A 26,230-nucleotide genomic window follows, 5' to 3' on the forward strand; every position below is an offset into this window, starting at 1 on the left:
CTCAGAAATAATTAAGCCACAATACAAAAAATGACAATCCAGAAAAATGCCCCCTCCAGGACATTTCATAGGACATCCACAATCTGAAATTAGGCCTGTCATCTCCTGGTCTGTTAGATCAGGCATGTCCCCTGAAGAGAAAGTGACCATGTAATTTATTTTCTAAACCGAGACCTTCTGTGAGTGAAAGGGGCACCATTAATAATTATACCAGGATCATTGGGACCGGACCAGGCAGATCAGGGCTTATGGTTACCCTCCTTAAATACTGTCCTGCTCCATCTTCTCATTATACAGAGACCCTAAGGTCCAGACTAGGGAACAGACTGAGAATTTTATTTGTAAATTTGATAATTTGTAGTTTTATATTTTCCATGTTCCCCTCTCTTGGTGTTAGGCTCTAAGAGGGCAAGGATTGCAACAGTTTTGTGTGGTGCCTGGTCCAGTGCCTGGCCCTTAGCAAATGACTAATTACTATTTGTTGGCTGGCCTAGAACTGCATAACAAGTCACTGATACAACCAGGATTCCAACCCACTCCGTTGACCCTTGGCATTCTCCTCTCTGGCGACTAAGCTCTAAACCTCAGCAGAAGACCCTCTACATTTCAAGGGCTTTTCCCAACACCCTTACTCCCAAGCAACATTGCTACTAACCATTTCTACTAGAATTCCCAGTCTCCGATTGAGGCATCAACTCCAACCCACAAAGTAAGGAAATTCTAAGGAGTTAAAGCATCAGGCCAGGAAGTGACAGGCAACGTCCAGACACTTGAACCCTAGGGTTCTAAGGAGAAGGCCAGATGTTGATGGTGCTGTAACCCTACTATAGGGAGCTTCACATCCTATATCTTCCTTTCAAAGAATGATTCTGTTTCTGAGTCTGAAAACAGGCTCTATGACCTGACAAGTAAGAGGGTGCCAAGGGTCTCAGACTCAAATACCTCAGAGGCCAGGCAGGTGATATCAGTAACTGAAGTGGGTAAGTGTGAGCACCAGGAATTACTGGTACTTACAGTCTGTGGCCCCTTTAAAGGAAGAAGCCACTACCAAGCTCTAGTGTTCAGAGCTCTAGACCTTACAATCTCTCAAGAGATGCTGACAGTCTAGACTTTTGTGTGGAATCTGATTTTTAATAGACACACAAGTGATTTCAAATGACACATCGATGTGGTCCTGATACAGTTTTTAATTTCTGGACTATTCTTTTGGCAACAGCGGGACAACATACCTGAAATCAAGACTTGAAGGACATGAGGGGCCAAGGAGGTGATATCCACCGTTTCCTCGTCCTAGTGACTCCTATGGCCTTCACCCTGAGGCCCTGGGGCAGAGTCCTATCCCCCATACCACACACCAGAATCCTCACAGGAGGAATTGTGGAGAGGGAGCTCATCCTCCACCCCAGCATAGCCTGTAAGTCCAACTTCTCTCTCTTTGCTCAGGTTATGACCCTCCCCTGATTCCAGGTCATTCCTCTTTCCACACAAGACTGGACACTATAGTGGGTCCTCCCCTGTTCTCAGCCCCTCCAGAGAGATATATGAGCTAACCACCAGCCCCAGCCTGTCCTACCAGATGGGAAAGCACCACCCCCAGGCTTCTCCCAGCCCTGAAAGCCCCCACTCACCACCCAGGAGGAGCACAATTGCAAAAGCCATCACAGAGCATGCATTGAAGAAGTGAAGAGCTGAGCAGCAGAGCACCGAAGGACACTCAGTGCCCTGGGGGAGAGTTAAAACACTGACTCAGAGCCTTGAGGTGACAGAAGGAAGAGCGCAGTCAGGAAGTTCTCAGTTAATCACAGAACAGAGGCAGGGGCAGGAGGCCAAAGACGCCTTTGGGGAAAATCTCCCATACTTTCCCACCACCATCATCTCTGCAAATCTGGCTTCCTTTTCCAGGGCCTGCTTTTCCCATAAGACCACCTTTCCCCAGCCCTTGAGACCCAGTTAGTATCAAGGGAATCTAGGATCCCTCTGGGGCCTCAGAAACCAGACTGCATATAAGTGGAAGGGATGAAATAGATGGTTACAGAGGCCCCACTGTAAGAATACGAGCCTGGAGAGAGGCAGACCTCCACCTCAGATAGCGGTGCTGGATGGGGGATAGCATAAGTGAGGATGTTGTTTAAAAAAGCAGTGTGGTGTGGTGCCACACCACAATGTGGTGCCATAAACAATGTGGTGCCATAAACAAAGAATCTTAGAACACAGAAAAAAATAAAATAAAATTTAAATAAATAAATAAACAGACTCCATCAAGAGATCAATGAAAAATCAAGTGGGTAAATAGACTTAGTAGTCTTAAATTGACTGACTGACTAGTAAGCAATAAAAGAGAACAGACTACAGATACATATAACAACATGGATGAATCTCAACTTTGTCATAAGTAAAAGCAAGTCAGACACCAAGCTGCATAATGTTTGACTACTTTCAAACAAATAGGAAAAACTGATCCACGAGGATAGAAATAGAACAGTGATTGCCACCAGTGGAGGTGGAGAAGAAACTTCTAGCACTTGTTAAATTTAACATTCAACCCTTGCTATTTTAATATTTAATAACAATACTTTAAAGTTAGTTAAATGGTAGAAGGGTAGATAGTGGGTAGTTGTTATTTATTCTCTGTAATTTTCTGTGTGCTTTGAATATTCTACAATTAAGCATATATGAGTGTTTCTCAAAAGCTTGAAAAAAGGCACATAGTATAAAAGCCGAGGAATAGACTTAGAAGGGTAGAATACATGACGAAATCCCTAACTATGGCATATTATTTTACGTATACTTGTGACAGTTATTTAAACACCTAAAATGCAGGTTACATGTCAAGTATAGACAATACGAAATAGTCTTCTAGACAAAAGTTTTAGTTCAGTTTTCTTGAGCTGATATTTAAGGAAGAGAAAAAATTAACTAGATACTGGAAAGGGCATTGATGCTGGGAATAGGGCCAAAGTTTGTGGTTGCTGGTTTTAAGGCCGACTTCCCTCCTCCCTGCTGAGAATGGCAAGGTCAAGTCAAGCTTGGGCTAAGGAGATCTAGCAAACAGCACCCATGCTTCTGTTCCATGGATCTTCTCTGTGTTTAGAACCACAAAGTAAAACCATATGATAATTGACTTTCTCTGTTTGACTTATTTCACTTAGTATAATCTCCTCCAGTCCCGTCCATGTTGATGTAAAATTTGGGTATCCATCCTTTCTGAGGGCTGAGTAATATCTCAGTGCATATGGAGCACTGGCTGTTATACACAATGAATCATGTAACACTATATCAAAATTGTGTAATGGTATACTGTATGTGACTAACACAATTAAATCAATCAATCAATTAATTAATCAATTAATTTTAATTTCTTGTTTTCTTTTTTTATAAATTAATTTATTTATTTTCAGAAAAACAGTATTCATTATTTTTGCACCACACCCAGTGTTCCATGCAATCCGTGCCGTCTATAATACCCACCACCTGGTACCCCAACCTCCCACCCCCCCGCCACTTCAAACCCTCAGATTATTTTTCAGAGTCCATAGTCTCTCATGATTCTTATACTCGTTTTAATCAGGAAAGGATGCTGAATCTTGTCAAATGCTTTTGTTTCTTTCTTTTTAGCCCAAGCTGGGAATTACAAAACTTGAAAGAAGTTTTCTATCTTGTACATAGCGATTCGGGGTCTCTTCTGATTCCATACAAATTTTAGGATTATTTGCTCCAGCTCTTTGAAGAATACCGGTGGGATTTTGATTGGAATGGCATTAAAAGTATAGATTGCTCTAGGACATTTTAACAATGTTTATTCTTCCGATCCAAGAGCATGGAATGGTCTTCCATCTTTTTGTGTCTTCTTCAATTTCTTTCATGAGTGTTCTGTAGTTCCTCGAGTACAGATCCTTTACCTCTTTGGTTAGGTTTATTCCCAGGTATCTTATGGTTCTTGGTGCTATAGTAAATGGAATCGATTCTCTAATTTCCCTTTCTGTATAAGAAAGCCACTGATTTCTGCACATTGACTTTGTATCCTGCCACGTTGCTGAATTGCTGTATGAGTTCTAGTAGTTTGGGGGTGGAGTCTTTTGGGTTTTCCATATAAAGAATCATGTCATCTGTGAAGAGAGAAAGTTTGACTTCTTCATTGCCAATTTGGATACCTTTTATTTCTCTTTGTTGTCTGATTGCTGTTGCTAGGACTTTTAATACTATGTTGAACAAGAGTGGTGAGAGTGAGCATCCTGGTCGTGTTGCTGACCTCAACAGGAAGGCTGCAAGCTTTTTCCCATTGAGGATGATATTTGCTGTGGGTCTTTCATAGATAGATTTTATGAAGTTCAGGAATGTTCCCTCTATTCCTATACTTTGAAGCATTTGTACATAATACTATAATCTCAGGAAAACAAATAACAACAAAAACACTAGGCCACCTACTAATTAATTTTAATTTCTTTTCAGGGTTCCAGAATTTATTGTTTATGCACACACCCAGTGCTCCATGCAATACTTGCCCTCCTTAATACCCAGCCCCAGAATCACCCATCCCTCCACCCCCTCCCTTCCAAGACCCTCAGTTTGTTTCTAAGAGTCCACAGTCTCTCATGGTTCATCTCCCCCTCTGATTTTCCCCGATTCATTTTTCTTTTCCTTCTACTAATGTCCTCCATGTTATTCCTTATGCTCCACAAGTAAGTGAAACCATATAATTGAGTCATTCTGCTTGACTTATTTCACTCAGCATAATCTCCTCCAGTCCCATCCATGTTGCTACAAAAGCTGGGTATACATCCTTTTTGATAGCTGAGTAATATTCCGTTGCATAAATGGACCATATCTTCTTTATCCATTTGTCTATTGAAGGGCATCTTGGCTCTTTCCACTGTTTGGCTATTGTGGATATTGCTGCTATGTACATTGGAGTACCTATGGCCCATCTTTTCACTACATCTGTATCTTTGAGGTAAATACCCAGTAGTACAGTTGAAGGGTCATAGGATAGCTCTATTTTTAATTTTTTGAGGCATTTCCACACTATTTTCCAAAGTGGCTGCCCCAGCTTGCATTCCCATCAGTGTAAGAGGGTTCCTCTTTCTCCACATCCTCTCCAACACTTGTTGTTTCCTGCATTGTTAATCTTTGCCATTCTAAGTGGTGTAAGATTGTATTTCAGTGTGGTTTCGATTTGAATTTCCCTGATGGCTAATGATGATGAACACTTTTTCATGTGTCTGTTCATCATTTCTGTGTCTTTATTGGAGAATTGTCTGTTCATGTCTCCTGCCCATTTTTTGACATGATTATCTGCTTTTTGGGTGTTGAGTTTGAAAGTTCTTTATAGATCTTGGATATCAGCCCTTTTTCTGTAGTGTCATTTGCAAATATCTTCTCCCATTCTGTGGGTTGCCTCTTTGTTTTGTTGAATGTTTCTTTTGCTGCGCAGCTTTTTATCTTTTTTAAATTTTTTTTTTTTTTATTTATTTGACAGACAGAGATCACAGGCCGAGAGGGAGGCAGGGAGAGGGGAGCAATCCCAGGACCCTGGGATCATGACCTGAGCCGAAGGCAGAGGATTTAACCCACTGAGCCACCCAGGCGCCCTCACAGCTTTTTATCTTGATGAAGCCCCGAAATTTCATTTTTTTTTTTACTGGATGTTAACTAACTTGAATTTTTTTTTTTTAAGTTTCTTGTTAGTGTTCCAGAATTCATTGTTTATGCACCACTCCCAGTGCCCCATGCAATCCGTGCCCTCCACAATCCCCACCACCTGGTACCCGACCTCCCATGCCCCTCCTCTCCAAAACCCTCGTTAGTTCCTCAGAGTCCACAGTCTCTCATGACTCGTCTCCCCCTCCAACTTCCCCCAACTCTCTTCTGTCCATCTCTGCATGTCCTCCGTGTTGTTACTTGTGCTCGCTTTCATTCCTCTTGCCTTTGAAGATGTGTCTTGAAAGAAGCTGCTGTGGCTGATGTCGAAGAGGTTACTGCCTAGGTCGTCCTCTAAGATTTTGATGATTCCTGCAACACGTTGAGGTCTTTCATCCATTTAGAGTTCATCTTTGTGTATGGTGTCACAGAATGTTCGAGTTCCATTCTTCTATACGTAGCTGTCCAATATTCCCAGCACCAGTTATTGAAGAGACTGTCTTTTTTTGACTGTATACTTTTTCCTGCTTTGTTGAAGATGATTTGACCATAGAGTTGAGGGTCTGTATCTAGGCTCTCTACTCTGTTCCACTGGTCTATGTGTCTGCTTTTGTGCCAGTAACGTGCTTTCTTGGTGATCACAGCTTTGTAGTAAAGCTTGAAGTGAGGCAACTTGATGCCCCCAGCTTTGGCTTTCCTTTCCAACATTTTCTTGGTGATTCAGGGTCTTCCTGGTTCCATACAAATTTTCATATTGTTTGTTCCAGCACTTTGTAAAATGCTATTGGTGTTTTTTTTTAATTTTAAATTTTTTATAAACATATAATATATTTTTATCCCCAGGGGTACAGGTCTGTGAATCACCAGGTTTACACACTTCACAGCACTCACCAAAGCATATACCCTCCCCAATGTCCGTAACCCAACCCCCCTTCTCCCAACCCCCTCCCCCCAGCAACCCTCAGTTTGTTTTGTGAGATTAAGAGTCACTTATGGTTTGTCTCCCTCCCAATCTCATCTTGCTTCATTTATTCTTCTCCTACCCCCTTAACCCCCCATGTTGCATCTCCACTTCCTCATATCAGGGAGATCATATGATAGTTGTCTTTCTCTGCTTGACTTATTTCGCTAAGCATGATATGCTCTAGTTCCATCAACATTGTCGCAAATGGCAAGATTTCATTTCTTTTGAGGGCTGCATAGTATTCCATTGTGTGTATATATACCATGTCTTCCTTATCCATTCATCTGTTAATGGACATCTAGGTTCTTCCCATAGTTTGGCTATTGTGGACATTGTTGCTATAAACATTTGGGTGCAAGTGCCCCTTTGGATCACTACTTTTGTATCATTAGTGTAAATACCCAGTAGTGTGATTGTTGGGTTGTAGGGTAGCTCTATTTTCAACTTTTTAAGGAACCTCCATGGTGCCTTCCGGAGTGGCTGCACCAGCTTGCATTCCCACCAACAGTGTAGGAGGGTTCCCCTTTCTCCACATCCTCTTCAACATCTGTCATTTCCAGTCTTCTTAATTTTAACCATTCTGACTGGTGTGAGATGATATCTCATTGTGGTTTTGATTTGTATTTCCCTGATGCCAAGTGATGTGGAACACTTTTTCATGTGTCTATTGGCCATCTGGATGTCTTCTTTGCAGAAATGTCTGTTTATGTTCTCTGCCCATTTCTTTTCTTTTAATTTTACTTATTTATTTGACAGACAGAGATCACAAGTAGGCAGAGAGGCAGACAGAGAGAGAGAGGGGGAATCAGGCTCCCCGCCGGGCAGAGAGCCTGATGTGGGGCTTGATCCCAGGACTCTGAGATCATGACCTGAGCTGAAGGCAGAGGCTTAACCCACTGAGCCACCCAGGTGCCCCAACCTCTGCCCATTTCTTGATTGGATTATTTGTTCTTTGGGTGTTGAGTTTGGTAAGCTCTTTATAGGTTTTGGAATCTAGCCCTTTATCTGATATGTCATTTGTGAATATCTTCTCCCATTCTGTCAATTGTCTCTTGGTTTTGTCGACTGTTTCCTTTGCTGTGCAAAATATTTTGATCTTGATGAAGTCCAGATAGTTCATTTTTGCCTTTACTTCCTTGCCTTTAGCTATATCTCTAGGAATAAGTTGATATGGCTGAGGCCAAAGAGATTGCTGTCTGTGTTCTCCTCAAGGGCTTTGATGGATTCCTTTCTCACATTGAGGTCTTTTATCCATTTTGAGTCTATTTTTGTGTGTGGTGTAAGGAAATGGCTCAGTTTCATTCTTCTGCATGTGGTTGTCCAATTTCCCCAGCATCATTTACTGAAGAGACTGTCTTTTTTCCATTGGACATTCTTTCCTGCTTTGACCATAGAGTTGAGGATCTATTTCTGGGCTCTCTATTCTCTTCCATTGATGTATATGTCTGTTTTTGTGCCAGTACCACACTGCCTTGATGATGACAGCTTTGTAATAGAGTTTTTTTTTTTATTTTATTTCCAGCATAACAGTATTCATTATTTTTGCACCACACCCCATGCTCCATGCAATCCGTGCCCTCTATAATACCCACCACCTGGTACCCCAACCTCCCACCCCCCGTCCCTTCAAAACCCTCAGATTGTTTTTCAGAGTCCATAGTCTCTCATGGTTCACCTCCCCTTCCAATTTCCCCCAACTCCCTTCTCCACTCTAAGTCCCCATGTCCTCCATGCTATTTGTTATGCTCCACAAATAAGTGAAACCATATGATAATTGACTCTCTCTGCTTGACTTATTTCACTCAGCATAATCTCTTCCAGTCCCTATGTTCTCCTCTAGGATTCTGATGGATTCCTGCCTCATGTTGAGATCTTTTATCCATTTCGAGTTTATCTTTGTTTATGGTGTAAGAGAATGGTCAAGTTTCATTCTTCTACAAATAGCTGTCCAATTTTCCCAGCACCAGTTATTGAAGAGACTGGTGTTTTTTTCCCACTGGATATTTTTTCCCGCTTTGTTGAAGATGATTTGGCCATAGAGTTGAGGGCCAATATCTGGGATCTCTACTCTGTTCCATAGGTCTAGGTGTCTCTTTTTATACCAGTACCATGCTGTCTTGGTGATCACAGCTTTGTAGTAAAGCTTGAAATTAATCAACGTGAGGCTCCCAGTTTTGTTTTTCTTTTTCAACATTTTCTTAGCAATTTGGGGTCTCTTCTGGATCCTTACAAATTTTAGGACTGTTTGCTTCAGCTTTTTGAAAAATGCCAGTGGAATTTTGATCAGAATGGCATTGGAAGTATAGATTGCTCTAGGCAGTATAGACATTTTAACAATGTTTATTCTTCCTATCCATGAGCATGGAATGGTCTTCCATCTTTTTGTGTCTTCTTAAATTTCTTTCATGACTGTGTTTCTAATTAGAACATCCACATGGCCCAGAGATGGCAGCAACAGTGGGATCACTTCAGGGCAGGGAATGACGTGATATGTGTTGACACCCAGCTCAGTAACAGACATAGTAGTAACAATGACCATATTGGGGACAGCAGATCTCTGATATAAGAGTTCAAAGTGCCTGCCAGTCACTAACCTTATGCAAACAATGTCCCCTTCACTGCCTCCTAGGATTTGTAAGAAACACCAGTGTACTGGTTCACTCAAATGACCTTTCCACCAGAGGCCTTTTTCTTGCCCCATCCCCATCTGCCACAGCTCCATTAGCTTCCCATCAGTGACAGCTTTGAGAATTGAGTGAGTAGAATAAGAAACCAGGTTACCCCAATATAGGGATGTAATAGCCTTCCCTTTATTTAACATTCTTGTCCTGGCCCCAGGATTCAGGGCTGGCCAGCATCCACCATTGGTTAGGGGACACCATGGGCATCATTGTACAGGATCTACATCCCTAAAAGGCCTTAATTTTAGATCTTTGACTTATTTCCCAATAAAGGTACATACATTGGTTTTAACGACACATGTTTATTTGTTAAGGCCAACATTTAAATACTGGCACTAAATACCTAATGACATTTAAATTTAAATTAAATAAAAATTTTTATAATTATGTCTCAGCATTTCTTCATTTACTATATTTGCAATCTCAAAATATGGAAGTGCCCTGGTCCTCTTGATCTCTGAGAGATGCTAGAGCTAGGTGAGCCAAGTGGCATTGAGTCAATACTCTGCTGGAGTTCTTTTTTTTTTTTTTCTATGAGACCAGTATTACCTTTATTCAATATCAGAAAAACCCCTATAAAAAGAATTACAGACCAATATCTCCGATGAACATGGATACAAAAATTCTCAACAAGATACCAGCAAATCAAATCAAACAGTACATCAAAAGAGCCATTTGCCATGATTAAGTGGTATTTGTGGTTCAATATTTGCAAATGGATCCAGGTGATATACCACATTAATGAAAGAAAGAATAAGAACCATATGTTCTTCCCAGCAGAATAAGCATTTGACCAAGTACAGCATCCATTTTCAATAGAAACTCTCAACAAAGTAGGTATAGATGGAACATACCCCAACATCATAAAGACCATATATGAAAGACCCACAGCCAACATCACCCTCAATGTGGAAAAACTGAGAACAGAAACGTCCCCTCTGCTGGGGTTCTATTCCTCCTTCCCAGCTAGCAATGCTGACAAAGCCTGAAAACCAAGTTTACAAATTCCAGTGTGCAGACATTTTATTTCCAGTTCAGGTTGGGAAATCTGGACCTAGATCCCTGAGACAAAGGGCTAATATTGATAGGATTTTACTAGGAATAAGGATGATGGGGAGGCACAGAGCAAGTCATGGCATGTGGGCATGGTTAGAATCCCGTTTTGGGGTTTCCAATTACAACCTTGACAGGACAAATGGCCCTCCCCAGGCAAGGCATGTAGTGTGGACACACTGCATCCTCCCAAAGGGAGAAATCAGCTTGACCTTAGCCTCACTCATGTGGAGCATTTCTCCTCCTGTAGGCCTAACTTTGGTGGTTGTAAGAGAACAAGAAAGCTTCTCAGAAGATAACAGGTTCAAGGGACAATAGGAGGTAGTTTCTTATTGGGTAACTTGAGGGTCAGAAGTCCCATTTTCTGGGACAGTCTGTCCACTTGCTTCTGCCATCATTTCTTTATACTGACGCTTGAAGAAGCCAACCTGTGGGGGAGGAAGGAAAAAAGGATTAGGAAACCCAGTGGAAGAGAGGGAAAGAGATGGCTCAGGGGAGAGGGATCACCATTTCTGCAACATCTACTCTATGTTCAAGCACTGTACTAGAGTCTTTGGACATACTGGGTCATTTAGACTTTGCCACGATTTGTGAACTAGGTGGAATCACCTTCAGAACAAGAAATCAAGGTCCAGCATGGACCAGACACTGCCTACAGCTACAGACAGAATCAGTGGTGGTGTCAACACCTAATCCAGGCCACTGCTTTTATGTTAATATTTGCCATGAAAAGAAACATGTAGTGAGGAAGACAGTACAAAAGACAGGAAGAAGAGAGTGGAAAAGTCTCACCTTGTACAGGACGGCTGTGATGAGAGCCAGCAGCAGCAGTCCTCCCACAGAGCTGCCCACAATGATGGGGATAGGATTGTAGACCTCATACTTCTCCAGCACCGTCTCCATCTGGAGTGGAGATGACCTTATCAGAAAGTATCGGAACTCTTCCTCTCCCAGACTCTTTCTAGGTTCACCAAACTTTAACTCCCTCCCCTCCTTCCTTTTCTCCAAAAGGCGGGATATAGAAGCACTCATGGGCTTAGGGACAGATTTCCTGCTGATGGACATTCATCCTTCCTCCCTCCAGGCTGAGCCTCCCACACAGCACCACAGATTTAGCATTAAGAGCCCTCTTACCAGCCTGGCCACTCCTACTACATGGTCACTACCTGAGCTCTCAAGAATGCCTCCTGTCCTGGAAGCTGGGAATACACGGATCTGTTGAACGTGATTTCAGCCACACTCACCACAGATACCTTCTTCTGCAATGTCTGCAATATAGAGGGGCAGAGCTGGGGACTATCTCTGGGAAAGGCTCAGAGGTCAAGTAAAGTCCTGGTTTGAGGGTGGCCACAGACACATATGGTCCACCTGGATTCAGGGAAGAGACTCTGCTGTTGGGCCCACACACCTGGCTAACCCAACCAAAACTGATGTTGCCCTTCAGGATGAAGTCAAGTTCCTCCTGGATGCCAAAGGAAGGGAGGTCACAACAGAACCTCAGACAGTCAGCAATGGAGCAGTCCTAGGAATAGAGAAGTAACACGAGGCTAGAGATAGGTGGTTTTAAAGGTAGAAGACAGCATTAAACTGACTGATGAGAGGAGTAGCCACATTTGAATTCAAGAGGACTGTTCAGCAGACAGCCATCTGAATATAATATTGATTCCTGAATTAAATTCCTCTGAAGTGTGGCTTCAAGTGGAAATGGCCCATAACCCTCCTTACCAGCACATAACTCTTCTGATTTTTGGTCAGGAAGTCAGACTTTGTGTGAACTATTCTCTCTGAAGAGCACTGAATGGAGGGATTCTAGGAAAATACAAAGCAAGCATTTCAATGGGGTCATTGGAAATTCATGAGGGACAGAGAGAATCCAGGTAAACTACATGAGCTGTACACAGTCCTGGAGTACCTGGGGGTGGAAGACCTCTAACTCTGTCCACACAGGTACTCCATTCAGCTTCACAGGCACAGAGAAGATGATGCTGATAGGCAGGTCCCTCTGTCCCAAGTTGTTCACCTGCACAGAGGACAGTGAGGGCAAAGACCATGTCAAAACCCATTTCTCTCCCTAATTATTGGATACCAGGTCCTTGACATAGCCCCCAGTCCTGAGTCATCATCACTTACCTGGTATCTATGCTGAGCCTGGCTGCTTTCCTCCTGGTCTGAGGCTGAGAAGTTGAGGTACTTGGTGGACTGTTCAAGGCTGGTGAGAGAAAAGGCATGGATGAATTTGAGGTCCCATGGGGGCCTCCTAAAAAGTTCTGGCTAGCAGCATCACAGGATAGGTAGTCACTGGGGTCTTGGGGTGGTCTTCAATGAAGTCTATTACTGATGTTGGATAATGGGAGTGTTTATGGAGCAGGACTGGGCTTCAGGTTGGGTGCAAGATTCTCAAAAAGAGCTCCCAACAGAGGAAACTAACCAGGGGACTGGGCAGAGACTATAGTGAAATGGACCCAGAACTATGTCATTGACTCACTGGAAAGCATGGGCCAGGCCATCCCTCCCTGTGACTGTTTCCCTTTCAGGCTTTCATGGGCACAGAGGATACTAGATATGCATGTGAGACACAGTAGAATTTTGGAGAGATTTATGCTGATGCTGTTGACAAATGTCTACTGAACACTACCCTTGTCTGGCCTCCCACAGGCCTTTTCTCATCTCCTATTTCCTTGGCTTTTCTGGGATTGGAGCTTAGAGGTGAGGGAAGGTCTAAAAGTAGACTGTTGGCTAGATCTCAGTGTAACAATTCCTCCTGAGGCCTTCCCAGACCCATGTGTGGAGACCCAGTGGCCAGCCTGGTCCCTTGAACATGTGGTCTCACCCCCACCCCTTCTTGCTCTACTTCTTAAGTATCTGTCCTTTGCCAGCACAGTCCTAAATCTAGACTACTTCTATTCTGAATTCTCATCCCTCTTCTGTGAGCAACTCCCCCCAAATGCCCCAGCTTCATCTTAAGGGCCTCTCTGAATGTCCCCACCCACAGAGTCGGATCAGCAGAGCACAACTGAACTGTAGAGCCACATACACTTAGATGTGGTGTACCCTGCATATGGGTCCCCAGTGCACACTCTAATAAGCAAGCTCAGAGCATGCACCTGGCCAGGCTGCTGAGAGCTCCTGGTATGGAAGTGTGAATTAGAATGTGAAACTGGGTGGAAGAGGATGTCCAATGAGTCACAAGGACAGAACTTGTACAACAGAATGTACCCATACTAAGCCACATGGGTTTGTTGTACATCATGAGTGTACACATCACACAAGGACAGGTTGTTACATCTGGTTTTGATTATACATAATAGAGGCTCCATAAACCTTTGTTGAATGTTAAATGAATTTATATAAAGCAAATATAGCCCTGTCTTAGAACACAGCAAATGCTAGGAAGGTATTTACAGAAGGAAGGTATATGCTCAAATATATTACTTGACTCCTAAATTTTAAACAACTCATCTATTATCCCTCCTGGAGCAGCATTTTTTTTCCTTTTTTTTAAATTAAATTTATTTATTTTCAGCATAACAGTATTCATTATTTTTGCACCACACCCAGTGCTCCATGCAATCTGTGCCCTCTATAATACCCACCACCTGGTACCCCGACCTCCCACCCCCCGTCCCTTCAAAACCCTCAGATTGTTTTACAGAGTCCATAGTCTCTCGTGGTTCACCTCCCCTTCCAATTTCCCCCAACTCCCTTCTCCTCTCCATCTTCCCATGTCCTCCATGCTATTTGTTATGCTCCACAAATAAGTGAAACCATATGATAATTGACTCTCTCTGCTTGACTGATTTCACTCAGCATCATCTCTTCCAGTCCCATCCATGTTGCTACAAAAGTTGGGTATTCGTCCTTTCTGATGGAGGCATAATACTCCATAGTGTATATGGAACACATCTTCCTTATCCATTCGTCCGTTGAAGGGCATCTTGGTTCTTTCCACAGTTTGGCGACCGTGGCCATTGCTGCTATGAACATTGGGGTACAGATGGCCCTTCTTTTCACGACATCTGTATCTTTGGAGTAAATACCCTGGAGCAGCATTTTAAGGTGTTTCTTTTATCTACCTTCTCCCTGACACTCGGCTTCTGCAGCAAGCAGTTCATTTCTTCCTATACCTCCCAAAGGGAACTGGGAAAAGGAGGAATAGCAGTTCTAAAAGACCTATGTGGTGTACATCTGTTCCTTGCAATGAAGAATTGTCTTATCCAAATGCCAAGGTCTCCTTTGAGAATCACTGGCTAAGCTCAAAGTTATGGACTTTTCAACATTTAGCTGAGGCCTCCCTGAAAGGAGTCTCTAGCTGCTCTTGGGAATTCATAATAGCTTCAGGGTACAGAACCACAGAGAGGTCATTGATGAGATTCTACCTTGGATCAGGGTAAACTCCCTCCCCAACAAAGCTGTAAAAACTTTAAGACTGGAAAATGTCTCATATGTCTCAGGAAACCCAGGACAATCTTGGTACTTTTAAGAAAAACTTCTAAGAACCATAACCTCAGGACATCTGAGTGGCTCAGTTGTTTAAGCATCTGCCTTCAGCTTGGGTCATGATCCCAGGATCCTGGGATCGAGCCCCACAGTGGACTCTCTACTCAGTGAGGAGCCTGATTCTCCCTCTCCTTCTGCCTACACTCTGCCTACTTGTGCTGTGTGTGTGTGTGTGTGTGTGTGTGTGAAATGAATAATTTTTTAAAAGGACCCATAATCTCTATTAAACGTATGATGTAATGATAATAATATCACAATTATTATCATCATAACAAGCTCACAATAAACACTCAATACTTGATCATCTACCAATAGAAAGGGTGGTGATAAAACCTGAATGTCTCGGGTGTTCAACTGCTGCAGTGGCTGCAACACTTGCCTAGACCCATCAGAGTGGAGAAGTCATGTTATGGTACCTGCTAATCACGGTGTAGATGGCATACTTCACCATGAGCTCCATCTGAAAGGTGCTCTTGCTGGTCCTGGGAGTGTTATTTTCACTGGAGAAAGAGGAGGAGCCTAGTTGGTAAACATCCCAGAGGAGGAGGCAAGGTGCAAGGAGATCTAAATTCGCCCAGCTCACCTGCTCACATTAGCGGTCAGAAGCAGCCGGTCCCCGAGCATGGCCTTGGGGGAGACATCAAAGGTGACCAGGAAAGTGATCTGAGGAAGAGGCAATAATGAGGGAGGTTACAGGGAATGAGATTGGGTGAGGGCAGGGGAGCTGGGGGTGGACACAAGCAAGGCTAACCCGGGCACCCTCATGGAGGATGAGGTGGTTGATGCTGCAGCGAGTGCTCTGAGTACCCTGGCCCTGGGCTGGGTTGCCATCACAGGTCAGGCGTGGGGAGTGTGGCTGCAGCTGGTTCTAGGCAAGGACAGGTGGAAAAAAAAAACAGGTGAGCATTTGTTCATATTCCAAAGAGACTCCAGAAGTAGTTATAGTTTCCTGGTATCTACCTTCAGATTATGTTTTTTAAAAAAATCCTCACACTAAAAATAAAATAAAATAAAAATATTTAGACACTATTCGGTCAAACTTCTTCCTAATAGAAATGCCAGATTTATTAGAGTCTACCCCCTTTTTCTTTACTGTTCTTTTTAAAAGGCTTTTTATTATGGAAATTTTGAAACATACTTAGTAAGGTAGAGAGAGACTAGGAAAGTAACGCCCCCATGTTCCCATCACTCAATTTTAATTACTAGCATTTTTCTACTCTTTTTTGTTTGTTTGTTTGTTTTTCCATTTTTTAAATCTATTTATTTTCAGCATAACAGTATTCATTATTTTTGCATCACACCCAGTGCTCCATGCAATCCGTGCCCTCTATAATACCCACCACCTGGTACCCTGACCTCCCACCCCTCCCCCGCCACTTCAAACCCCTCAGATTGTTTTTCAGAGTCCATAGTCTCTCATGGTTCACCTCCCCTTCCAATTTACCCCAACTCCCTTCTCCTCTTTAACTCCCCTTATCCTCCATGCTATTTGTTATGCTCCACAAATAAGTGAAACCATATGATAATTGACTCTGTCTGCTTGACTTATTTCACTCAGCTTTATTCAGCTCTTTGCCACTTTTTTCCTGAAAAATTTAAAGCACATTCTGAATATCACATCATTTTATCCAGAAATACTTTAATGTATGCCATCAACAGATAAGGGGGGTTTTTTTGCATTTCTTTTTAAAAAAATTTTTATTTAAATCCAATTTAGTGAACATATACTATATTATTAGTTTCAGGGGTAGAATCTAGTGATTTATCAGTTACGTATAACTAACCCAGTGCTCACTACATCCAGTGCGCTCCTTAAAGCCAATCACCTACTTACCCCATACCCCCAACCCACTTCCCCTCTAGCAACCCTCAGTTTCTTTCCCATAGTTAAGAGCCTCTCATGGTTGGACTCCCTTTCTGTTTTCATCTTATTTTATTTTTCCTTCCCTTCCACTATGTTCATTGCTTTTATTTCTTAAATTCCACATATGAGTGAAATTATATGGTATCTGTTTTTCTCTGACTTATTTTGCTTAGCATAGTACCCTCTAGTTCCAACCACATCATCACATATGACAAAATTTCATTCTTTTTGATGGTTGAGTAATATTCCATTATAGATATACCACATACTCTTTATCCATTCATCTGTTGAAGGACACCTGTGCTGTTTCCATATTTTGGCTATTGTGGACATTGCTGCCATAAACAATTGGGTGCAGGTGCCCCTTCAGATTACTATGTTTGTATCCTTTGGATAAATACCTAGAAGTAAAATTTCTGAGTCATAGGGTAGCTCCATTTTTAACTTCTTGAGGAACCTCCATACTGTTTTGGAGAGTGGCTATACCAGTTTACATTTCCACCAACAGCGTAAGAGGGTTCCCCTTTCTCCACATCCTCACCAACATCTGTTATTTCCTATCTTGTTAATTTTAGCCACTCCAACTGGTGTGAAGTTGCATCACATTGTGGTTTTGATTTGTATTTCCCTGACCCCTGATTCATATGTTTGTTGTCCATTTGTATGTCTTTTTTTTCAATGATTTAACTCTTTTTTTTCATTTATTTATTTTCAGCATAACAGTATCATTATTTTTTCACCACACCCAGTGCTCCATGCAATCCGTGCCCTCTATAATACCCACCACCTGGTACCCCGACCTCCCATCCCTCCTGCCACTTCAAACCCCTCAGATTGTTTTTCAGAGTCCATAGTCTCTCATGGTTCACCTCCCCTTCCAATTTACCCCAACCCCCTTCTAACTCCCCATGTCCTCCATGCTTTTTGTTATGCTCCACAAATAAGTGAAACCATATAATAATTGACTCTCTCTGCTTGACTTATTTCACTCAGCATAATCTCTTCCAGTCCCGTCTATGTTACTACAAAAGTTGGGTATTCGTCCTTTCTGATGGAGGCATAATACTCCATAGTGTATATGGACCACATCTTTCTTATCCATTCATCCGTTGAATGATTTAACTTTTTATTTAAATTTTTTAAATTTCTTTTCAGTGTTCCAGAATTCATTGTTTATGCACTACACCCAGCGCTCCATGCAGTAGGTGCCCTCCATAATACCCACCACCAGACTCAGCCAACCTCCCTCCCCTAACCCCTCCAAAACCCTTAGATTGTTTCTCAGAGTTCACAGTCTCCCATGGTTCATATCCCCCTCCAATTTCCTCCAACTCCCTTCTCCTCTCCATTTCCCCATGTCCTCCATGTTATTCCTTATGCTCCACAAATAAGTGAAACCATATGTCTTCTTGGAGAAATGTCTGTTCATCTCTTCTGCCCATCTTGACTGGATTTTTTGTTTCTTGGGTGTTGAATTTGATAAGTTTTTATAGATTTTGGATACTAGCCCTTTAGTATCGGTAAAGGGTCTGTACTCGAGGAACTACAGAACACTCATGAAAGAAATTGAAGAAGACACAAAAAGATGGAAGACCATTCCATGCTCTTGGATCGGAAGAATAAACATTGTTAAAATGTCTATACTGCCTAGAGCAATCTATACTTTTAATGCTATTCCGATCAAAATTCCACCGGAATTCTTCAAAGAGCTGGAGCAAATAATCCTAAAATTTGTATCGAATCAGAAGAGACCCCGAATTGCTAAAGAAATGTTGAAAAGGAAAAACAAAACTGGGGGCATCACGTTACCTGATTTCAAGCTTTACTACAAAGCTGTAATCACCAAGACAGCATGGTCCTGGCATAAAAAGAGACACATAGACCAGTGGAACAGAGTAGAGAGCCCAGATATGGACCCTCAACTCTTTGGTCAAATCATCTTCAACAAAGCAAGAAAAAATATACAGTGGAAAATAGACAGTCTCTTCAATAAATGGTGCTGGGAAATTTGGACAGCTATGTGTAGAAGAATGAAACTCGACCATTCTCTTACACCATACACAAAAGTAAACTCAATGGCCACAGTTGCCAAACTGTGGAAAGAACCAAGATGCCCTTCAACGGACAAATGGATAAGGAAGATGTGGTCCATATACACTATGGAGTATTATGCCTCCATCAGAAAGGATGAATACCCAACTTTTGTAGCAACATGGATTGGAATGGAAGAGATTATGCTGAGTGAAATAAGTCAAGCAGACAGAGTCAATTATCATATGGTTTCACTTATTTGTGGAGCATAACAAATAGCATGGAGGACATTGGGAGATGGAGAGGAGAAGAGAGTTGAGGGAAATTGGAAGGGGAGGTGAACCATGAGAGACCATGGACTCTGAAAAACAATCCAAGCATTTTGAAGGGGCAGGGGGGAGGGAGGTTGGGGGAGCCAGTTGGTGGGTATTAGGGAGGGCACGTATCCCAAGGAGCACTGGGTGTGGTGCATAAACAATGAATTCTGTTATGCTGAAAAGAAATTTTTAAAAAAGAAGAAGTATAAGGGGCAGATACATGTCCAGCCTTGGGTTCCAATGCTATGAGTGTTGCTGTGGGGAACATGACAAGAGAGGCTGTGGTTTTTAGCAGCACAGACAGAAATGCAGACAGTGTGGCCTGGAGAGTTCAGTGAAAAGCAGACTGTGATTTCTCTGTTCAGAGACAGAGGTTTGGATGTGGCCAGTTTTGCTGTGACTTTTGGAAGAGACAAGGAAAGCCACCAGAAAACAAAAGCCCCAGTTTTCACTGAGTCCATCTCCTCACCATAGGGGGCAGTACAACTCTGCCTGAACAGGGATGCCTGAGTAACAGTGCACCAATCCCCTCCACCAGAAGATAGGATGGAGAACAAGAAAACGACAACCCTAAGTTCCCTATAAAACAGGTACATCTTGCTGGGTCATGGTCAATACTTTGGACTCTGTACATTCCCTCAACTGCCCCTAAGGAGAATGACTAAGAGGAGGAACCCAAAAAAAGAATGGACATGGATAAAACCAAGATGTCAGAAATAGACTTCAGAGTAAGAATTAGGAAGTCAGTATCTAGGCTTGGGGAAAATATTAATGACAATATAGGGTCTCATCAGGCCAAACTTTAAAATGTTATGAATGAAATGCAGTCTAAATTGATACTCTAATTGCCAGGGCAAACGTGGCAGAAGAAAAAAATTAGTGAGCTAGAAGATAAGATGGAGGAGGCATGGGAAAAACAGATTAAAGCCCATGAGATCAGATGGAGAGAGATTAATGACTTAATTAAATGTTCCAATATCAGCATTATTGGAATCCCTGAGTGGGTGGAGAGAGAGATAGATAGATTTCAACAAATCATAACTGATAACTTCCGTAATCTGGGGAAGGAGACAAGCATTCATGTCCAAGAGGCACAGAGGACCCCTCCCAAGATCAAGAAGAGACCAATGTCATCACATACAATACTAAAATTCGCAAATCTTAGATCCAAGGAAACAATCTTGAAAGCACCAAGGGGGAAGAGATTTATATGTACAGAGGGAGGAGGAATATCAGAATAATATCATACCTCTCCACAGAGACCTGGAAAGCCAGAAAGAGCTGGAAAAACATATTCAGGGTACTAAATGAGAAGAACATGCAGCCAAGGATATTTTATCCAGCAAGGCTGCCCTTCAGAATGGATGGGGAGACAAGGAGCTTCTAAGACTGGCAGAAACTGAAAGAATATGATCACCAACCCAGCCCTACAAGAAATATTGGTGGGGTTTCCTATAAAAGAGAAAGACATGAAGAGTGATATACATCAGAAATTTACAGAGACAATCTATAGAAACAAAGACTTTACAGGCAACACGATGAAAATAAAATCTTATCTTTCAATAATCACTCACAACATGAACAGCCTAAATGCTCCCATGAAATGGCACAGGATTGCAAATTGGATGAAATGACAGGACCCATCCATATGCTGTCTACAAGAGACTTGTTCTGAACCTACAGATACATCCAGACTGAAAGTGAAGGGATGGGGTACTATTTTTCATGCCAACATACCCCAAAGAAAGCTCCAGTAGCAATTTTCATATCAGACAAATTAGACTTTAAGCTAAAGACTGTAGTTAGAGATACAGAAAGACACTATATCATTCTTAAAGGGTCTCTCCACCAAGAAGATCTAACAATTTTAAGTATCTATGCCCCCAACATGGGAGCACCCAACTACACAAACCAACTGTTAACCAAAATAGGGACATATCGATAATAATATGTTAATTGTATAAGACTCCAACATTCTCCTCTCAGCAACAGACAGGTCATCTAAGATCAAAAAAGAAACAAGAGCTTTGAATGACACCCTGGACCCAATGGACCTCATAGATATATACAGAACATTATACCCTAACCCAACAGAATACTCATTGTTCCTGAGCACACATGGAACAGTCTCCAGAACAGACCACATACTGGGTCACAAATCAGGGCTCAACTGATACCAAAAGATTGAGATTCTTCTCTGCACATTATCAGACCACAATGCTTTAAAACTGGAACTCAATAACAAGAAAAAAATTGGAAGGAATTCAAACACTTGGAAGCTAAAGGCCATCCTGCTCAAGAATGTTTGGATCAACTGGGAAATCAAAGAAGAACTTAAACATCTCATGGAAACCAATGAGAATGAAAACACATTGGTCCCAAACCTATGGGATATGGCAAAGGTGGTCCTAAGTAGAAAATACATAGCCATCCAAGTCTCAATCAAAAAAAGAAAAGAAAAGAAAAGAAAAATCTCAAATACACAAACTAACTTTACACCTTAAAGAACTGGAGAAAGAACAAAAACTAAGCTAAGCAGGAGAAGAGAAATAATATTAGAGCAGAGATCACTGGTATAGAAGCCAGAAGTATAATAATAGAACAGATCAATGAAACTAGAAGGTGATTCTTTGAAAGAATTAATAAGATCGATAAATCACTGACCAGACTTATCCAAAAGAAAAGAGAAAGGACTCAGATAAGTAAAATTATGAATGAAAGGAGAGATATCACGACTAACCCCAAGAAAATAGAAATCATCAGAAATAATTATCAACAGCTATATGGCAATAAGTTAAACAACCTAGAAGAAATGGATGCCTTCCCAGAAATCCATAAACTACCAAGACTGAAAGAGGAAAAAAAATTGACAGTCTGAATAGACCAAATAATCAGTAACAAGAGTGAAGCAGTGATCAAAAACCTCCCAAAAAACAAGATTCTAGGACCTGATGGATTCCCAGGGGAATTGTACCAAATAATTAAGGAAGAAATCATACCTATTCTCCTGAAGCTCTTTCAAAAGTAAATAAAATCTTTAAAAAATTTAAAAAAAAATAGAAACAGAAGGAAAACTTCCAAACTCATTCTTTGAGGCCAGCATTACCCTGATCCAAAACCAGGCAAAGATCCCATCAGGAAGGGAATTTCAGACCAATATCCCTGATGAAAATGGATGCCAAAATACTCACCAAATCTTAGCCAATAGGATCCAACAGTACATTAAGTGGATTATTCACCATGACTAGGCGGGATTTATCCCTGGGATGCAAAGGTGGTTCAACATTCACAAATCAATCAATGTGACTGAACACATTAATAAGAAGAAAGAGAAGAACCATATGGTCCTCTCAATTGATGCAGAAAAAAACATATAGCATCCTTTCCTGATTAAAACTCTTCAGAGTGTAAGGATAGAGGAAACATTCCTCAATATCATAAAAACTATCCATGAAAAGCCCACAGCAGGTATTATTCTCAACGGGGTAAAGCTGAGAGCCTTTCCCTTAAAATCAGGAACATGACAAGGATGCTCACTCTCACCACTATTGTTCAACATAGTACTAGAAGTCCTAGCAACAGGAATCAGACTACAAAGAGAAATAAAAGGTATCCAAATTGGCAATGAAGAAGTCAAACTCTCCCTCTTCACAGATGACATGATACTTTATATGGAAAACCCAAAGACTCCACCCCCAAACTATTAGAACTCATTCAGCAATTCAGTAATGTGACAGGATACAAAATCAATGTACAGAAATCAGTTGCTTTCTTATACACTAACAATGAAAATACAGAGAGGGAAATTAAAGAATCGATTCCATTTACTAGAGCACAAAGAACCATAAGATACCTGGGAATAAACCTAACTAAAAAGGTAAAGGATCTGTACTCAAGGAACTACAGAACACTCATGAAAGAAATTGAAGAAGACACAAAAAGATGGAAGACCATTCCATGCTCATGGATCAGAAAAATAAACATTGTTAAAATGTCTATACTGCCTAGAGCAATCTATACTTTCAATGGCATTCCAATAAAAATTCCACTGGCATTTTTCAAAGAGCTGGAGCAAACAATCCTAAAATATGTATGGAACCAGAAGAGACCCTGAATTACTAAGGAAATGTTGAAAAAAAAAAAAAACTGGGGGCATCACACTGCCTGATTTCAAGCTTTATACAAAGCTGTGATCACCAAGACAGCATGGAACTGACATAAAAACAGACACACAGACCAGTGGAACAGAGTAGAGAGTCCAGATATGGACCCTCAACTCTATGGTCAAATCATCTTCGACAAAGCAGGAAAAAATATCCTATGGAAAGAAGACAGTTGGACAGCTATGTGTAGAAGAATGAAACTTGACCATTCTCTTACACCAAACACAAAGATAAACTCAATGGCCACAGTTGCCAAACTGTGGAAAGAACCAAGATGCCCTTCAGTGAATGAATGGATAAGGAAGATGTGGTCCATATATACTATGGAGTATTATGCCTCCATCAGAAAGGATGAATACCCAACTTTTGTATCAACATGGACAGGACTGGAAGAGATTATGATGAGTGAAATAAGTCAAGCAGACAGAGTCAATTATCATATGGTTTCACTTATTTGTGGAGCATAACAAATAGCATGGAGGACATGGGGAGATAGAGAGGAGAAGGGAGTTGAGGGAAATTGGAAGGGGAGGTGAACCATGAGAGACTATGGACTCTGTAAAACAATCTGAGGGGATTGAAGTGTCAGGGGGGTGGGAGGTTGGGGGAACCAGGTGGTGGGTATTATAGAGGGCACGGATTGCATGGAGCACTGGGGGTGGTGCAAAAACAATGAATACTGTTATGCTGAAAATAAATAATTTTTTTAAAAAAGACCTCAAGGTGAGGCAGGAATTCATCAGAATCCTAGAGAACATAGGCAGTAACCTCTTTGACATCAGCCACAGGAACTTCTTTCAAGATATGTCTCCAAAGGCAAAGGAAACAAAAGCGAAAATGAACTTTTGGGACTTCCTCAAGATCAATAGCTCACACACAGCAAAGGAAACAGCCCACAGAACAAAGAGGCAACCCATGGAATGGGAGAAGATATTCACAAATGACAATACAGACAAAGGGCTGATGTCCAAGATCGATAAAGAACTCCTCAAACTCAACACACACAAAACAGATAATCATGTCAAAAAAAAAAAATGGGCAGAAGACATGAATAGACACTTCTCCAATGAAGACATACAAATGGCTAACAGACATATGAAAAAATGCTCATCACCATTAGCCATCAGGGAGATTCAAATCAAAACCCCACATTGAGATACCACCTTACACCAGTTAGAATGGACAAAATCAATGGGACCAGAAACAACAAGTGTCAGAAAAGATATAGAGAAAAGGGAACCCTCTTAAACCATTGGTGGGAATGTAAGTTGGTGCAGCCACTTTGGAAAACAGTGTGGAGATTCATCAAAAAATTAAAAATAGAGCTACCCTATGACCCTGCCATTGCACTACTGGGTATTTACCCCAAAGATACAGATGTAGTGAAAAGAAGGGCCACAGAGACCCCAGAGTTCATAGCAACAATGGCTACAATCACCAAACTGTGGAAAGAGTGAATATGCCCTTCAACAGATGAATGGATAAAGAATATGTGGTCCATATATACAATGGAATATTACGGAGCCATCAGAAAGGATGAATACCCAACTTTTGTAGCAACATGGACAGTACTGGAGGAGATCTTGCTGAGTGAAATAAGTCAATCAGATATAGTCAATTATTATATGGTTTCACTTATTTGTGGAGCATAAGGAATAACACAGAGGACATTAGGAAAAGGAAAGGAAAAGTGAATAAGGGGTAACCAGAGGGGGAGATGAAGCATGAGAGACTGTGGACTCTGAGAAACAAACTAAAGGGTTTGGAGGGGAGGGGTGGGGGTTAGGTGAGCCTGGTGATGAGTGTTAAGGAGGGCACATATTGCATGGAGCACTGGGTGTGGTGCACCAACAATGAATCTTAGAACACTTTAAAAATGAGACAAATTTTTAAAAAGAAAGAAACTAGTATTGTGCCTGGTACTTAATAGGAACTCTCTAAACATTTATTAAATAATTGAAAGAATGAAAAAAATTAAATTTTTTAAATTTAATCTTTTTTTCAGTTTTTATTATGTTATGTTAGTCACCATACAGTACATCATTAGTTTTTGATGTAATGCTCCATGATTCATTGTGTATGTATAACACCCAGTGCTCCATGCAATACATGCCCTCCTTAATACCCATCATGTTTTGACAAAAGTTACTCATCTTGTCCTACTTCTCTCTGTACGATACTGTAGAGTAAATGAACTTGACCACATGAGGCCCCCACACTTCTTCCCGTATAACCTTTTACCAATTATACCAAACTTAACTATATTCTCCTTGGTTTCAAATGATACCTTCAATGATTCTACATAGTGAATGTATTAGCCCCCATAAATTAAGAGAAGTGCTATATGAACCCCCATGTTACATTTTTGTCTGTGGATATCAACACTTCCCTTGGCAATATGAATTATTAAATAGCTGGAGCATGGAAGGTACTTGTCTTTTAGGATATTTGGTCATCCCTTTTTTTCATATGTAATTCTAATTAAATCAGCCATTGGACCAGTACTATCAACTATTCTCAGGTTAAAAAGAGAAATCACCAAGTATTCTGATCATCTTCCCAGAAATCAAGAAGATGGAATTGGGTACATGTTTAGGATACATGTTTAGGAGAACATTACTGCCATGGTGGGCAATGGTATCACATGGAAATACAATTTGAAATTTTTCAATAACTTTAGAAATTATAGCAAATGAAACGGCCCAAGACAAACAGCCCAACAAAAGGCCTTAGACCCTTTGGCCAGAATATTGTTTAAGATAATATAATTGCTTTAGATTATATATTAAGATTTTATTTATTTATTTGACAGAGAGAGATCACAAATAGGCAGAGAAGCAGGCAGAGAGAGCGGGGAATCAGGCTTCCTGCTGAGCAGAGAGTCCGATGCGGGGCTTAATCCCAGTAGACTGGGATCATAACCTGAGCTGAAGGCAGAGGCTTAACGCACTGAGCCACCCAGGTACCCTGCTTTAGATTATATTTTAGTAGTGCAATGTGTTTGTGTAGAAGCTAATTCATCC

The 26,230-nt window shown here is 41.4% G+C and overlaps 2 protein-coding genes across 8 annotated transcripts in view; both read right to left on the reverse strand.

The window, feature by feature from the left end:
• Positions 1–1,760, reverse strand: part of LOC116580979 (integrin alpha-D-like) — a 31,317-nt gene extending 29,557 nt beyond the window's left edge. For 3 of the 4 annotated variants that reach the window (XM_032327905.1, XM_032327904.1, XM_032327903.1), the window contains exon 1: positions 1,629–1,760. In XM_032327905.1, coding sequence (XP_032183796.1) covers positions 1,629–1,659 — 31 coding nt within the window. In that variant the 5' untranslated portion in view covers positions 1,660–1,760. The remainder of the gene's footprint in view (positions 1–1,628) is intronic. The other variant, XM_032327906.1, reaches the window with a different exon arrangement.
• Positions 1,761–10,279: 8,519 nt separating this feature from the next.
• ITGAX (integrin subunit alpha X) overlaps positions 10,280–26,230 on the reverse strand; it is a 30,679-nt gene continuing 14,728 nt past the window's right edge. For 2 of the 4 annotated variants that reach the window (XM_032327767.1, XM_032327765.1), the window contains exons 21-30: positions 15,584–15,700; positions 15,416–15,495; positions 15,249–15,332; positions 12,466–12,544; positions 12,248–12,355; positions 12,061–12,144; positions 11,744–11,857; positions 11,502–11,603; positions 11,128–11,238; positions 10,280–10,763 (exon numbers count right to left, since the gene is read on the reverse strand). In XM_032327767.1, coding sequence (XP_032183658.1) covers positions 10,665–10,763; positions 11,128–11,238; positions 11,502–11,603; positions 11,744–11,857; positions 12,061–12,144; positions 12,248–12,355; positions 12,466–12,544; positions 15,249–15,332; positions 15,416–15,495; positions 15,584–15,700 — 978 coding nt within the window. In that variant the 3' untranslated portion in view covers positions 10,280–10,664. Of the gene's footprint in view, positions 10,764–11,127; positions 11,239–11,469; positions 11,604–11,743; positions 11,858–12,060; positions 12,145–12,247; positions 12,356–12,465; positions 12,545–15,248; positions 15,333–15,415; positions 15,496–15,583; positions 15,701–26,230 lie in introns of those variants that run through there. The other 2 variants (XM_032327768.1, XM_032327769.1) reach the window with 2 other exon arrangements.

The sequence above is a fragment of the Mustela erminea genome, chromosome 20 (assembly GCF_009829155.1).
Source record: "Mustela erminea isolate mMusErm1 chromosome 20, mMusErm1.Pri, whole genome shotgun sequence".
NCBI lineage: Eukaryota > Metazoa > Chordata > Mammalia > Carnivora > Mustelidae > Mustela > Mustela erminea.